Source organism: Betta splendens, chromosome 3 (genome assembly GCF_900634795.4).
Source record: "Betta splendens chromosome 3, fBetSpl5.4, whole genome shotgun sequence".
Lineage (NCBI taxonomy): Eukaryota > Metazoa > Chordata > Actinopteri > Anabantiformes > Osphronemidae > Betta > Betta splendens.
The window spans coordinates 9,443,416-9,457,878 of record NC_040883.2 but is presented as its reverse complement, the minus strand read 5'-3'; the positions used below and the strand labels follow the sequence as shown (position 1 = coordinate 9,457,878).

At 39.7% G+C, this 14,463-nt stretch overlaps 1 protein-coding gene across 2 annotated transcripts in view; it reads left to right on the top strand.

Moving 5' to 3' along the window:
• ccdc102a (coiled-coil domain containing 102A) overlaps positions 1-13,138 on the top strand; it is a 34,063-nt gene extending 20,925 nt beyond the window's left edge. The window contains exons 8-11 of one of the 2 annotated variants that reach the window (XR_005897440.2): positions 160-330; positions 4,970-5,073; positions 7,059-7,161; positions 9,302-9,430. Coding sequence is in view for 1 of the 2 variants with exons in the window: in XM_029144468.3 (XP_029000301.1) it covers positions 160-330; positions 4,970-5,073; positions 9,302-9,434 (408 nt within the window). In the remaining variant the exon portion in view is untranslated. Of the gene's footprint in view, positions 1-159; positions 331-4,969; positions 5,074-7,058; positions 7,162-9,301 lie in introns of both variants that reach the window. The other variant, XM_029144468.3, reaches the window with a different exon arrangement.
• The last annotated feature ends 1,325 nt before the right edge of the window (positions 13,139-14,463 follow it).

Genomic DNA, 14,463 nt, shown 5'->3' with positions numbered 1-14,463 from the left:
CCTCCTACTTCTGAAAATAAGTGTTAACTACAAGAATTTCCACCTCCTTCTGTGTTTCTTGGTTCCTTTCCTTTCAACCTCTGTCTATGAACCCTTCTGCCTCCTCTCCAGATGATAAGCTGTAGGTGGAAAAAGTGTCTTTCTGTGTCTTGTTCTCAGGAGCTGGCTGACCTTCGCCATGTTCATGCTAAGCTGAAGAAACAGTTCCAAGAGAAGACGGCAGAGCTTGTCCATGCCAACCGGAGGGTGGAGAGCCATGAGGCTGAAGTTAAAAAGCTACGACTTAGAGTGGAGGAGCTGAAAAAAGAGTTGGGACAGGCTGAAGATGAGGTAGGAATATTTCTGTACATACTTTTGTGGATCTGTAGTTGAAAATGCATATCACTGTTTCACCAGACACTTGCCAATACAAACTATGTTTTGATAAATGTGAGGTGATTTTGTGTAACATGTAAAGTGGTAGCACCTAAAATTGTTCGCCTCTACAGTCGTAGCACTTCAATGTGTCAGCCTTTACGGCAATCTGTTTGCATTTTCAGCGCGGTATCACCGGGTTTTCAGCGCGTTGGAGCTGTGTTGCGTCTATTTGGCCTATAGGTGGCGATCAAACCCCACACTGGCCTTTATGAGGCTGTCTTAAACTTATGTTATATAGGTCCATGTAGAGCCACGTCACAACGCCTCCGTGGTGTAATGGTTTGTTTATTGTTAACAGCCTTGACGTGTCCATTTTTTACCCTGGGTTCGAATCCCGGTGGAAGCAGAAGTTGTAATTACTGAACATTTTTATATTTTGGCATACAACAAAATAACAAATGATTAATAGGGCTGGCTGCCTGTATTATTTAGCAGAGCTACAGCCATGTTACCAAGAGGTTCACCAGCCGCTTTCGGCAGTGAGTCATAGACGGACGTTGTTCTGCCCGCTTTCATGTAGACACGGAAGTCTTCACTGTTTTTTTAAACGTAGATTTTGTTGATTTCGTTATTCATTTACAACAACATGCAAATGCTAAAAATTTTCTGAAAAGATGACTGTACACCCATCAAGTTTGGGTGAACGCGCATCAACACGCAGGACAAAGATCTGCGTTTCTCTGCTGCTACAGCCTCGGCTGCGTTGGGTTGTTAGTGTCCCTTTCACCTGTACCATATGAAATGTGTTCCTACGAAAGTGATCAGCCGCTTTCAGAATCAGAATCGTTTTTATTCCCCAGGTTTGAACAGGGCAAACATTATTTTTATTTGTTTTAAAAAAATCCCATACGGTTTGCACTGTAACGTCACCAAAAATTACGAAAAAACGATAGTACAGTTTTAATAAATGTGCATTAAAAATATAAACAGAAAACGCTTGAAAGCGTTTCCTTTTTATATTCCGTTTATTTCGTTATTTTCCCTTTCACCTGTACCACATAAAGTCATTGCAGAGCTAGAGCCATGTTCCCAAGAGGTTCACCAGCCGCTTTCAGCGTGACGCACGCATGGACGTTGTTCTGCCCGCTTTCATGTAGACACAAAACTCATCAAAGTAAAAGAGAGCTCAGTGCAGCATTTGCAATTACAACAGGCTGAAAGAGGAGGCTGTGGCAGAGGAACACAGGTCTTTGTCCTGTATGTTGATGCGCCCAGCCCCCACAGTCAGCGCTTACCTTTGCTACGGGACTGATAGCCCCGCCAACTTTTATTATCAGACAGATATGAAAGTGAGACTAACAAAATAAACGGAATGTAAAGTAAAATGCTTTCAAGAGTTTTGTCTACATCAAAGCGGACAAATCACATGTGAACGTTTTATTTTTTTTGTAAATAAAAATAATGTTTGCCCTTTTTAAACCTGGGGAATAAAAACGATTCTGATTCTGAAAGCGGCTGATCAACTTCGTAGGAACACATTTCATGTGGTAGAGGTGAAAGGGACACTAACAACCCAACGCAGCCGAGGCCGTAGCAGCAGAGAAACAATTTATTTATTTTTATTATATGATATTCTCTACAAGTTAGCAGTGGTAGTCTGCCAGACCTGTGTTAAATACCATAAGAAGAGCGTTTAAAAAAGTCAAGTGAAAGGTTTTGGCGTCTCACAGCTGTAGGTGCAGCTGATCACGCTGCCCGATCTCCCATGGAGCTTTTTCTTTGTCTCGGAGCTAAAGTATTTTACACCTATTGACCGAGTGGAGACAATATGTTTATGTCTCTTTGCCAATACGTAGTAGGGGGTGGGGTTTGAAGTTTGCTTTGCAACTGAATCAACGTCAGACGCCGTAACTCGCGCGAAGCGAGTTCCAAATCCACTGTGTTGCCTGTGTAATAAAACATTGTTTTTCTGCAGATATTGTGGTAAATGTCATTACGGTAAAGTATAATACTGCAGCTTCCGTTTAAAGGGCACATTGCCTATGTCTTAGTGTTTTAACTGTTTAATTGCACCAAATCGTTGAAACCAAATGAGAAAACGGAAAGCGGCTTTAAATCTTTTCAGCTCGATTTTTCGTTTTTAACACGCTGCTTTGAATAAATGCCGTTTGTTTCTTTTTAATTGAGAAACGGAAAACGGTCCGTGTATGTTCCAACTGTTTGATTTGTCCCCCAGAATAAAATCTTTTTTTCCACAAAACGAGAAAACGGGAAACGGCTTTAAATCTAATTCAAGGTCTAGTTTTGAAAACACTGTTTTCAGCTCGTTTATTTGGTTTTAACACGGTGCTGTGATTAAATTCCGTTTTTCGCTTATATCAAGACAAATAAGGAAGCGGATGTTCTTTGTATTTTATTTTCTGGATAATTTACCTAGAAAACGGCTTGATTTATTCTAGAGGGGGAAATCAAAGGTAGAACGTACACAGACCCGACACAGTACTTACACACGAGGACATACTGTATAAAGGCAGCAGCGAGATCAGCATTTGACAACAAACACTAGCGCGCATTGACAACTTGATCCAAGTGATCTGCCTATGAATAAGCGGCTCCTCAGCACCATCGTTGGAACGTCACATCACTGTCTGCTTCAGACGGTGACGCCACTTCCCCGATTCTCTCGTTGCCTGCATTATCACATGCATACATTTCTGGTTAAGCTCTACCTGGACACATCATCTGTCATTCGGGCTTTTCATTCAGAGTCAGAGCAAACTATAGGTCATTGCGGTCGGAGTAAATTTTAAGAGTTTGGTTAAACTTAAACGCTGCTATAACGAGAGAACGACTTAGTTTTTCGTTCTCTGCTTTTTTCTCAAAACGAAAAATCAGCTTTAAATCCAACTCCGTGCCTTGTGTCGAAAAAACAACAACACTTGAATTCCGTTTGTCGCTCATATAAAGAGAGGACGAAACGAAACGAATCCAGTTTGTTTTGTATTTTTTCCTCATGATCAACAAACCAGAAGATGAGTGCAAATATGCATATAAAATACATTTATAACACAGATTGATGAATAAATATAGATTCCTATTTTATGTTATTATACTTATATTATTCTATTGGATTGGCTGGAGGAGGGACTGTGTCTCTCGGCTGGCCTGAAAACTGTGTAAAAACATCAGCAGCTTCGGCAATTGACAACAAACAATAGCCCACACTAGCGAGCAAAGGCGCATAATAATCTAACTATTTATAATAATTAATTTATAAAAAAAAATTAAATATAATATAAAATGAACTACTCTACATTTAATGATACAATACCATGCCATCGTTTTTTGTGCTTAATGTGCAGACACAGATAGAAATGAACAGTCGGACCTCACATCTTTACGCCACCTGGTGGTTAACACGAGACTAGCACCCTGATTTTTTTCAGCTTGCTGCAGGATTAAAAATCCTTAGTCGGGGACGCACCCGTGGCGCGCTGGCGACGCGCACGTACTGCGGTAAAAAAGGTGGTCGCTTTGAAGTGCTACGACTGTACCACAAGTTTCCGAAATTTCCGCTGCAATTTGAGCAGTGTTGATCTCATAATTATTATTTTGCCTATGAAACAATATCACAAGACTAAGATAGCAGATCCACCTGTTTTATGTAGTTCATGCATTACTGACACTGCTGATGTCCGTGCAGCGAACGGACTACAATTACAACACCCAGAATGCTCTCCTGTTTGCAATACGCTTTTAAAACTACATTATTCCTGTGGCAGAATCCAGGCAATCTGAGCCATTTTTCCTGCTGCCAGACAGTGAACATGCAGATCTCTACCGCCGTGTTCACACGTGCACAGTCTTAATTTCATTTACTTGGCGCTGAGTTCAGCTGGCAATTTGAAGATTTTGATGTGTTTGAGTTTGACACCGTGCCTGGTGAACTGTTTCTACTCAACTCAATGTTTCTGCTCAAAAAAGTTCATCACGTCTGACCTGTTTTTATAAACACTCTGTCTGTGAGCTGCACAGCGTGTTTCCTTGGTCAAATCAGCCGTCACTATAATTAAGTGTATGATACAGTCCTTACAGTAAAGGTAACTTGTCTGCCAATAAATGAAATAAAATAGCGCAGTGATAACGCAGTATAGCTCAGCCTATCTAAAATAACAGCTGCTTATTTTGTTTTTTGTTAAACTTGTAATACTATTCGCTACCTTTTCGATTATTACTACAACGCTGTCAGTGGTGAGATCACCTGATCTAAATGGTCTTATCACTCGTTAAGTTTCAGGTAGACACAATGTGCAACCTTAAAGTATGTACGAAGAAACATGTTGCTAAAATAATGAATCTCCTTTTTTTTTTTTGCACCACACTACAGGAATAAAACCCGTACTGCTGTGAATACAGTGGTAACTTTAAAGTGTTATTAAAGCCTGTACAGTTATAAAATAACCTGATTTACCACTTGCATAGAGCAGTTTAAGTAAAATACTTATTTTAAGTGGAAACAGCAGTCTTCCCATGAAACTGTAGACACAGGTAGATACTAGATTTGCTTTATTACTTGAAAAAAAAAGAATGCTCTGTGTGTTTTTATGTCCAGTTAGATGAGTCTGTTAATCAGACCAGAAAGCTGCAGAGGTCTCTGGATGAGCAGGTGGAGCAGACTGAGAACCTGCAGGTTCAGCTGGAACACTTACAGTCAAGGTAAGCCACACACGCACGCGCACACTTGTATTAGTGCAGTATTCTGAACAGATTTTAGGTGAATATACCAGTAAGACTCTCTACGGGAGCACAGATGGGTGACTCATTCATTTGCACATTTAATTAGGTTCCACTACATTGTGTTTTACCATATAAAATTACTGATTACTGATATGAGGTTACAGAAAGTCAATTTGAAGAGCAATGGTTTAAAAATATGAAACGGATGGATGGAAGGAAGGAATTTAGTTTAGTTTCTGGGCTTTTCACTACTGAAGCTCTTACAAAACTAGAAAACTCACTAAAGGGTGAGTGTGGACCCCAGAGAATAGACAAACGGAACCGAATGGCGGAAAAATAAGGTTTATTGATAATAGAGTGAGCAATAATGTGGAAGGCCGATCTGTCTCCACCAAAGCCGGATGCTGAGAACAGAGAAAGTAGGGTGAATATAGAATGAGCTAGCAGATTAAAACAGAGTGGCACAGTACCTGCTACACTACCGGAGCAAATACAAAATCAAGGACAAACAAAGGTGAGGAAGGAGGGCAGTGGAAAGCAGGTGTGTTTAATGTAGGCTGGGGCTCCGTTAGATGTTGTGGGCCCTATAAAAAGAATTGAGGTTGGGCCCTGCAATATAGAAATAGTGCCGACTATTGATTTTCCTAGCATGTTGGTGCAGTTGGTTAGAGTGTGATGCTGGTAATGTCAAGGTTGTGAGATCAAATGTAGCTGCAGGAGTACAGTACCTTTTTTCTGGAAAATGTATGCTATTGAATTAAAGTGTGGGGCTTTTCATGTGAGGAGGAAAAGTGTTAAAAGATTGATTCTGTGAATCTCTGAGTGAGAGCTCCGCACTTGGATCTTGGGAAGCAGTTAGAGTGAGCGCTTTTACCACTCTCATCAAACAGCGCTTGTTTGTTTTGTACAGAAGCTTTAGCAGTAAGAAGGAGAAATGGTAGCAGCCCATGTTTTAAAACTTTTACCTTGAATAATTCTGTCTTTGTAAGTATAAATTAACTTTTCTAGTGTACAACCTTTGCAATTTACTACACATTACCTTACACAATTTGTTAATTGACCCTTTTTATTTCAATTACAATGTAATACAATGCAAGAAACAAACACCTTATGTGGTCTCTTAATTTTTTATTCTGTTTGCTGGCTCTCTCAGATCAGGACAGTACATAGTGTCGGCTATAAAAGTAGCGCTAACATTACATTACATTGTAACTGAAATGAACAGTAAAGGATCCATAGGATCTTATGGTCTATTGGACGCAATAGACGCAATAGTCCAGCAGTGTGCAGGACGGTTCTAAATACATCTGCTGATTACAGGAACAGGTGAAAACAACCTAACAAAAAGCTCACAGCAGACAGGAACCAGGAAGTGATCATAATCAACGGTCAAACAGGAAGTAACCTTCTAATATATGTTAAAGAAGGGAAAGGAAAGGTCATGGTCAAAGATCATATCAAGGATCCTCACAGGAGAACCTGATGCTCCTATAGAATATGGTACTTTATCTGATTTGATAGATTTATAATGACCTCTGTTTTATCTGAATATAGCAAAATACGGTTTTGAGATATCTGGGCATTTATGTTTTGATTCTCACATGTTTACTTTATTAAGTTTTGCATTGGCACTCAACTTATATATATATATATATATATATATTTAAATTTAAATTTGAAGGATGCCTTCTCCCAACTGCTGTTTTGAGATCTGTGCGTGTTGCTGTGTAAGTCACAAGTTTTGCATAGTCATCAGCTATTTTAGCTAGCTCCTAGATGCTTGTTGCCATAGTAACAGGGAGCCCTCTTCCCTAACTGAACTTTATGGAGAAGTGGCAGACATGTTGGCATGGCAACAGCTTCAGAGACTGACGAATCTTGTTCTTGAAGAGGGTGTATCTTTAACTTTAATTATAGATTTTTCTGACCAATGGCTTGAATTAGTTTTTTTTTTTGTCATACAGGGTTATTTTATGAAAAGCATCATTTTTTCAACATGAATCCCAGCAATGGTGGGCTGTCAGGGCCAGCAAGGCCTTCTCTGCTAGCCTAAACACACTCAGAAATGTGAGTGCAATGTTTTTTTGTAAACATGTAAATACAATTACTCACCATAGTCTGTTCTCTTCATGTCATATTATATCCACTTGGTTGTGCTGCTTCCAGTGTCGCACTGAACATGACATGTACGCACCCTAAATGTGAAATGCAGCACTTTGCAAAGATCCATTAGCTACCAACAGCTATGGCTGTATTTTGTAATTCCAAATGGCTGAATAAGAGAAAGCACAGATTTGATTGCAGATATAGTTAGAAAAAAATGTGAATGCAAGCTAATTGATATTAGCAGCCTCGGAAAATAAGAGTTGCTCATTTAGCCTACCGTATATTAAGGTGGTATAATGTGTAAGTTTGGTAGGACTAAGGCATGAAATGCATGACTCACCACTGAATTGGACCATCCTGGTAGCCTGATCTGATCAATCTACGCATAAGGGTGATTCCCTACTTGTGCATGGGCATCTGTCGACAGTTACATTTTGCTGGACTCTGTAGCACATTAATCAGATCTGTAAGGGCTGTACATGATTTTGTCTGTTACACACGCCACACACAAAATGGCTTGATTTGTCCCTCCTTGTAACACTTTTAGTAGGTATTTTTCATGATTTACTGGGGACAATTGGACCTACCATAATGTCTAACGAAATGTTAAAGAAAACGTCAAAGTATTTCTTCCACTCCCAGGTAACATCCTCAGTAGTGATGAGTAGTAAGAGCCGATGCTTTGTAGTGAACAAGTAGAGCCAACACCCGCTGGGGAGAGACGAATCTTCAGCCGCTATTGGTCAGCTCTGCTGAAACGTAATACACAGAAACGCAAGACTACTGTTTTGCTCACTGTCAAATCAGTGGGCAAAACCTGAACAAGAATGAACATATTTTTTTATCAAAAAGCAACAAACTTAAGAGCGTTTTCCCGGCCCTGGCCAAGTTTGCGCCCTTGGCGAGATCCTGGTTTTGCGCTCTCTAGTTCTTTTCTGAAGGCTTGGAGCAGTGCCCCCTCAGCAGGTGGCGCCCTAGGCACCCACCTAGTTCACACAAAACAAAAACGCGTTCAAGCATTTTCTGTTTATATTTTTTAATGCACATTTGTTAAAACTTGATGGGTGTACTATCATATTTTCTGTAATTTTTGGTGACGTTACAGTGCAAACAATATTTAAACTAGTTTTTTTTTTTTTGTAAATAAACAAAGCTTCGCCACATTTGAGAAGGATCTGAAACTGTCTTATTGTATTGTTGATGTCTCTTATTGCTTCCTTCGGTGAGACCGCAACAATGACACTCATCCTTTCACGTTGTAAATCCAAGCACATAGCGGTGGAACATTGTAAAAGTGGATGTCACTCATAGACTCATAGGAACTGTGCAGCCTTGCAGGCAGGAGCAGGGTCAGCAAGCCCAGCGACTCACTACCTAGAGTACGTCAGTGATGGCCCTCTTAACGTAACAAAAGCAGCTGTTCACAGGTGATTAAGGGTCTCAGCTAGCTGAGCAGATCATTTGAACACCTTGTAGTTGGAATGGGTATATTTAGAAAACCCAGTAGTTCTAGTGTTAATATGGGGGGATAATAGTCAACATTAAAGGGATAGTTAACTGCCTAAAAGCAAGTTGTGTTTTAAAAATTGGACATTTTATTAGCCAAAATGTGCAAAAACTTTAACATTGGTGGTCTATGTCCAGAGAAAACAGGCAAAATGACAGTATTATGTATTTTTGTTTTGCTGTCGACTGCTGGACCCTGGCTTTTAGTAGTTTCTTGGCCCTCAGATGCTGAATGCCAGATTCCACCTCTCTGCTGCGGGCTGCCGGCTCCTCGGGGCAGCCTCGTCCTCCATATGGTGTAACTCGTCTGCACTGTGTTCTGGCCCATACAAGTAACCAAATAAATAAATAATCCAGAGCAGGACTTCCGGCAGTTGAATATGAGTGAATATTAGTGCTGTACTTGTATGCGAGGAAAAACACTGACGGAGAGAGCAGTTGCGCTCAAAATACAAACCAAGGAGAACGAACATCAAACACGGAAGAACAAACCTACAAGCGTCTTCAAATCCCAACATGAAACATACAGTGGACCCTCAATGTTATATGAATTATCTGTTCAGTAAATGTTTTCTCTCTTGCCCTTCTCCCTTAGACTGAGGAGACAACAACAAAATCCAGGTTTGTTTGGCAAGATGAGATCAGCTCGGTACAGTCCCGAAAACCCAGATGGTCCAACCAGTGATGTGGATGAAGATGACAAGGAACTGCAGCTCCAGATCCCATGACACACACATAAATACAGTGATAAAGCATGGACGCTGGACTTCTATGTGATCATCAGTAGTCACAGTAATACTGTGGCTGGAAAATCATTCTACAGAAAGAAGCAGCTCTAACAGGAAGTCATTTAGACCACTGTTTTTGCATCACAAACTGGTTTAAGTATACAACAAAATAAAACAATACAATTGACAAAAAAAAATGTATTTTATAAGTATAATATTAAACGTGAATCCACTTTGTATGCAATTTTATTAGCAGTGACCTCGTAACATTGCATAACGTACAGAATGCTTGGTCTCCAAGGCGAAGCAGACTGAAGGCTTCACTGCCTCATGAGAGCCACTTGCTGCATGTTATGCTGAGCTGGCTTGGTGCGTGGGAACAACCTGCAGTAATAAGTCCATGTTTCAGGTAGGACTCTCAGTATTGTCTGTCAAATGCCGCTTTTTTTGTAGTTATAGGCTCCTATTCTGTTTCCTTACTGGCTTTTTCATGCTGCGCAAAGAAACTTCCCAAAGACATTTGTTTGCAAGTTTTTTTTTGTGTTACGTGTTACTAGCTGGAGCAGCCCCTTTGTGAAGGTGCCGGATGTAGGTAAGACATCATCAAACATTTTGAAATATGTCAAGAGGGACACGTAGACAGATGTAGATGTATTACGGACATTTTCCAAACTAAAGCATCATTCAGAATCATGAGTCAATGTAACTCACCATTCTTTTGCAGCCCGGCACACTTCACCCTAAAAACGTTTTAACATAACACCTTTCCTTGGACCTGAAATTTAGATCTACAACCTGGTTGGAGCCAGAAGGAGTTTTAATAGTTTCGACAATCTATTGCTGAATAAAGGGTTTTTCCTTTATGGACTTCTTGAAATTTCCACCAAATCTCACAAGCATAGACTGACATGTATCAACCTCAAGTTCAGTCATTTTTACCTCATAGTATCACAAGTATTGCCATGTCTGATCTGTGCTATTGTATTGACACAGGCCTCATGGCCAAATCTCCATCACCAGTATTATTACGTTCCTCATCGCTGCCAGCCATGAGGAATTGTCCCTGTGAGCCTTTTTGTGTAAAGTATGTTTAAGGGATAAGTCATTCTAGTCAGGCTAGTATTATATGTTATTGAAATTCTGCTGAATTTATTTTTTGTTCATTAGTGTATGATATACATTCAGATTCTGATCTGATATTGGTTACTATGTGTTTACACCAGGGTTGCGACCAAAATGAGCCTCCTTTACTTGCAAACAAATGTTGCAAGCTGGTTGTCTTTCATTCATGAGTGGCAATCAGTAACAAATGCAAACTATTGTTACCATTGCCTGTCCAGCCAGCTTCTGACCCCAAACTTCAGGTTCATCAACTTGCGACCGCAATCAGTAAAGGTGTATACAGTCGAGTTGCAACTCTTGGTTGTTTCACACACAGAAAAATTCAAGCACACCAAAACCCTCACTTAAAACTATGTGTGAACGCTTTCTCTTGTTCTTGGTGAGATGTGTCTGCCATGGGAGCAAAAAAGTAAATATGGGAAGAAGGTCATGTGGACTACTGACGAGAGGCAATTTTACGATGAAGGTCAACCTACCCGGGTTGGTCCCGTGCTGATTTTTTTTTTTTTTTATTACCTTGCTTGCATTTACCACTTAAAGCTAATTCTACGGTTTAACCATTAAGCGTAGTTACTGAGACTGGGAAAACAGTCTACAATAACTGTATTGATGCACTGGAGTTGCCAAAAGCACATCTCAAGGCAATACAGGAGGCGGCGGGAATCGAACTTATTGAACTCTGATACGTTAATCAGCTGAAGATATTACAGAAGATTGCCTTTGTTCCCGTTTTGGTTTGGTATCTATTCTCAACAGAAGGACTGCACCAGACCACCTAATTTTGAGGGGGTCTGGGTGCGGTTGTTTTGGTCAAGTGCGATTACCGTGTTCACACCAGACAAAAAGAAACGCACCAAGAAGGAAAATGAACTTAAGTTCAATTTACTTGAACTAAATCTTGTAGGTGTGAACGCACCCTTCAAATCTGTCCAAAACTTAGAATTGCAAATATGTGCAAGTTTGGTTTTGACTCTTCATCACCATATCGTCCCCATATTCCATACATGGTGGGCCTTTACATTGTCCTAGCAAACGTGAATGTGGTCTCAGCATGGTTGTGCCATGGTAAGATTCGGTACAGTGAGATTCTTTGAAGTGTCTCTATTTGTCGGTTTTTAAGTGGCTGCAACTGGCTGGCATTGAGGTTTCCAAAATGCTCAAAATAGATTGAACTTACCTAAAAAGCCTTTGCTGGCACTGGTGGTTGTAACCCTGGTGTAAACATAGTTGTTGTTGTTGTTGTTGTGTAGCACAATAGTCAAGGGCTTTGGTGTAAGTGCAAATAAGTGGTGAAAGACCGTAACTTCTGCTAATGACCATAATTTCATGCGTGTGATGGTTGTATTGGGATAAACCAGGCCCTCAACGCTCACTAGGACACAAGGGCTTTTTCAGAAACTTAAAGGCAACATACAGTAGACCAACTGTTGGATGTGTTCAAAACCAAAACACTAGGACATTTCCCTCTGTACCAGTAGCAAACTGGTGACAGTTTGCTACTGGTACAGAGACTGTTTATTGCTACTACTAATTTGATCCACAACTGTTTTCTGTGAAAATATCTGCATATCATTATCTACTTCTAACCAAAGTACTAATCTTGTGTAAACCTAACCTCACACATGATTATGGACTCAGATATTCTATGACATTTCTACACCACAAACTCCCCTTGTTGAATCACAACACAAGTGTACATACACAAAAAACACATGCCTCCACACCACTGTTATATATCAGTTTAGTGGAAGCACACATCAAGATGTGAATGAATGAATGTATTGCCATTGCATTCTTCAGTATTTGGAGTAAATCTGTTCTTTATTACAGTATAATAGTAAAGTGATCATTTGGTCTGTCTGGCTGGAGTGTCCTATACTGTAGGTCCCTACAAACCAAACTTGAAAAGTTCATATTCCAAAGCTGAAATGCAAGGGTCTTTACAAAATATAAATTTAAAGTTGAGCATCATTTATTTATATTTGTTTCAGAATAGTTAGCATTTAGTGTAGCCCCTATGTTGACTACGGCAGAAATACAATTATTAATATTATACTCTGCAGTATTTTTACAATATTCATGTTGTTAGGAAGAACAGGCCAAATATCTCAATATTTATGTCCAGTTATTCTTTCAGGGGTTGATTAAGTTATGGTTGGCAAGCCTCCAAGCCAGCATTTAAACCATCATAGCTCCATTTAGTTGCCCATGTAATAAGCCTTGACAGGGAATTTTGGATACACTGGGTGTTTGACTGAAGAGTTAATTTATTTGTGTAAACTTTCTTGGACTAAGTCTCTTTTCTGTGAATGTGCTTTAGTCCATCAGTGAATAAAGGCAGCCCTGAAAGCAATAAAATATGCATTAAGCCTTCACCACCACCAACATTCAATCTTTGCCTCAGCCTCAACTCTGAAGCTGGAAGGGGACCAAGATGTTTTTACTGATAAGAACTATTTATGTCATTGTTGTTATTGTTTAGCTTTTATAAATGATCTGTATTACAGTGGTTTTGTATTAGCTCTATAAATGTTAACAGTATATATAAATAAATTTGAGTTTGTGTTTTGTTTTTTTCCTAACCATGTATTTATTATGCAGTAAAATCCAAGCATAAAGAACCAAAACACGTCACTTTCACCAACACCAGTATAGTAGTTTATCACAGCATCCTCAGCCTTGGGGTCTTTAAGCCAATTGTGGTAGCACAAAGTTTTGGTATGATGGCCAGGGGTGGAGGTGGGTGAATCACCCACTATGAGCAAATATCACAGCATCAAAACAGTTACATTTTATTTTGTCCATTTATGTTTTATTTCTGTTGATCCAATTTGGGTGAGCAATAATATAATATAATATATGATTATAATGAAACTTTATTGATCCCATATTGGGGAAATTAATCTCTGCATTTTTTCTCCTGAGGGGAGCAGTGGGTGCCCGGGGAGTTAGCGTGAGGGGTCTTACTCAAGGACACACTTGGTGCTCTTTGGTTTCCCAAGCCAATGCTCTACCAACTGAGCTACCAAGCAAAAAATCCCATCAAGGACCTGTCCCAAGTCACAGGCAGACTCAGTAATGTAAAAGTGTTTTAATTAAGATAAGCGCAAAGGATGCTATACAAGGTATAGAGGGTATGCACAGGACACTGAGGTGTGGAAGTCACTGCAGTTATACCTCTCAATGGCAATGAACAATTTGGGGTAGCAGCATTACATTCAAAATTTTTACTTTATTCTTTTTAAATTTGATGTCCATGTAACAGTTGGTGAGTTTGCACATTTCCTGATCTAATAAGCCAAGAAACCGGATGTGAGGCAGCGACGAGGAGAGCCTCAGCAACAAATGTAAATGAGCTGATACATGGCGAGTTCCGTTCCTGTTTCACAGCTTGTCTCAATATAATGTTTGCAGCCTACAGATGCCACACAGCCTTATTATACACTGTGACTTTGTATAACCTGCCTAATATGTTTATGAATGTTTTTTTTCACATAATTACTTTCTTATCGTGCTAAAATCAGCAGAGAAAACCAGGAAGGGAGGCTGGAGAGTGCTCTGCTTTATCCCACAGGGGGCGTTGCTGCTACCCTTTAACACCGGAAAATGCCACAAATGGTTATCAATTTTAGCATATTAAGCATATAATTCAAAGTAATACTTGAACAACTGAGGCACAGATTCTAGCATATTGACCTAGCCAAAAAATGATGACAGAAATCCTGATGACATAAGAATCTACTACTTCTCTTTCTGCTTTTTTGCCTCTGATTTTCCCTCTGAGATCATTTTCATTACTAGGTGTGTGTCAGAGAGAGAAGCCATGATATAATACAAATGTTGTACCCTTGTGTAGGCTAAAGGCTGAATGACCGAATTTATTATAAATTTTATCTGGCTTTATTCA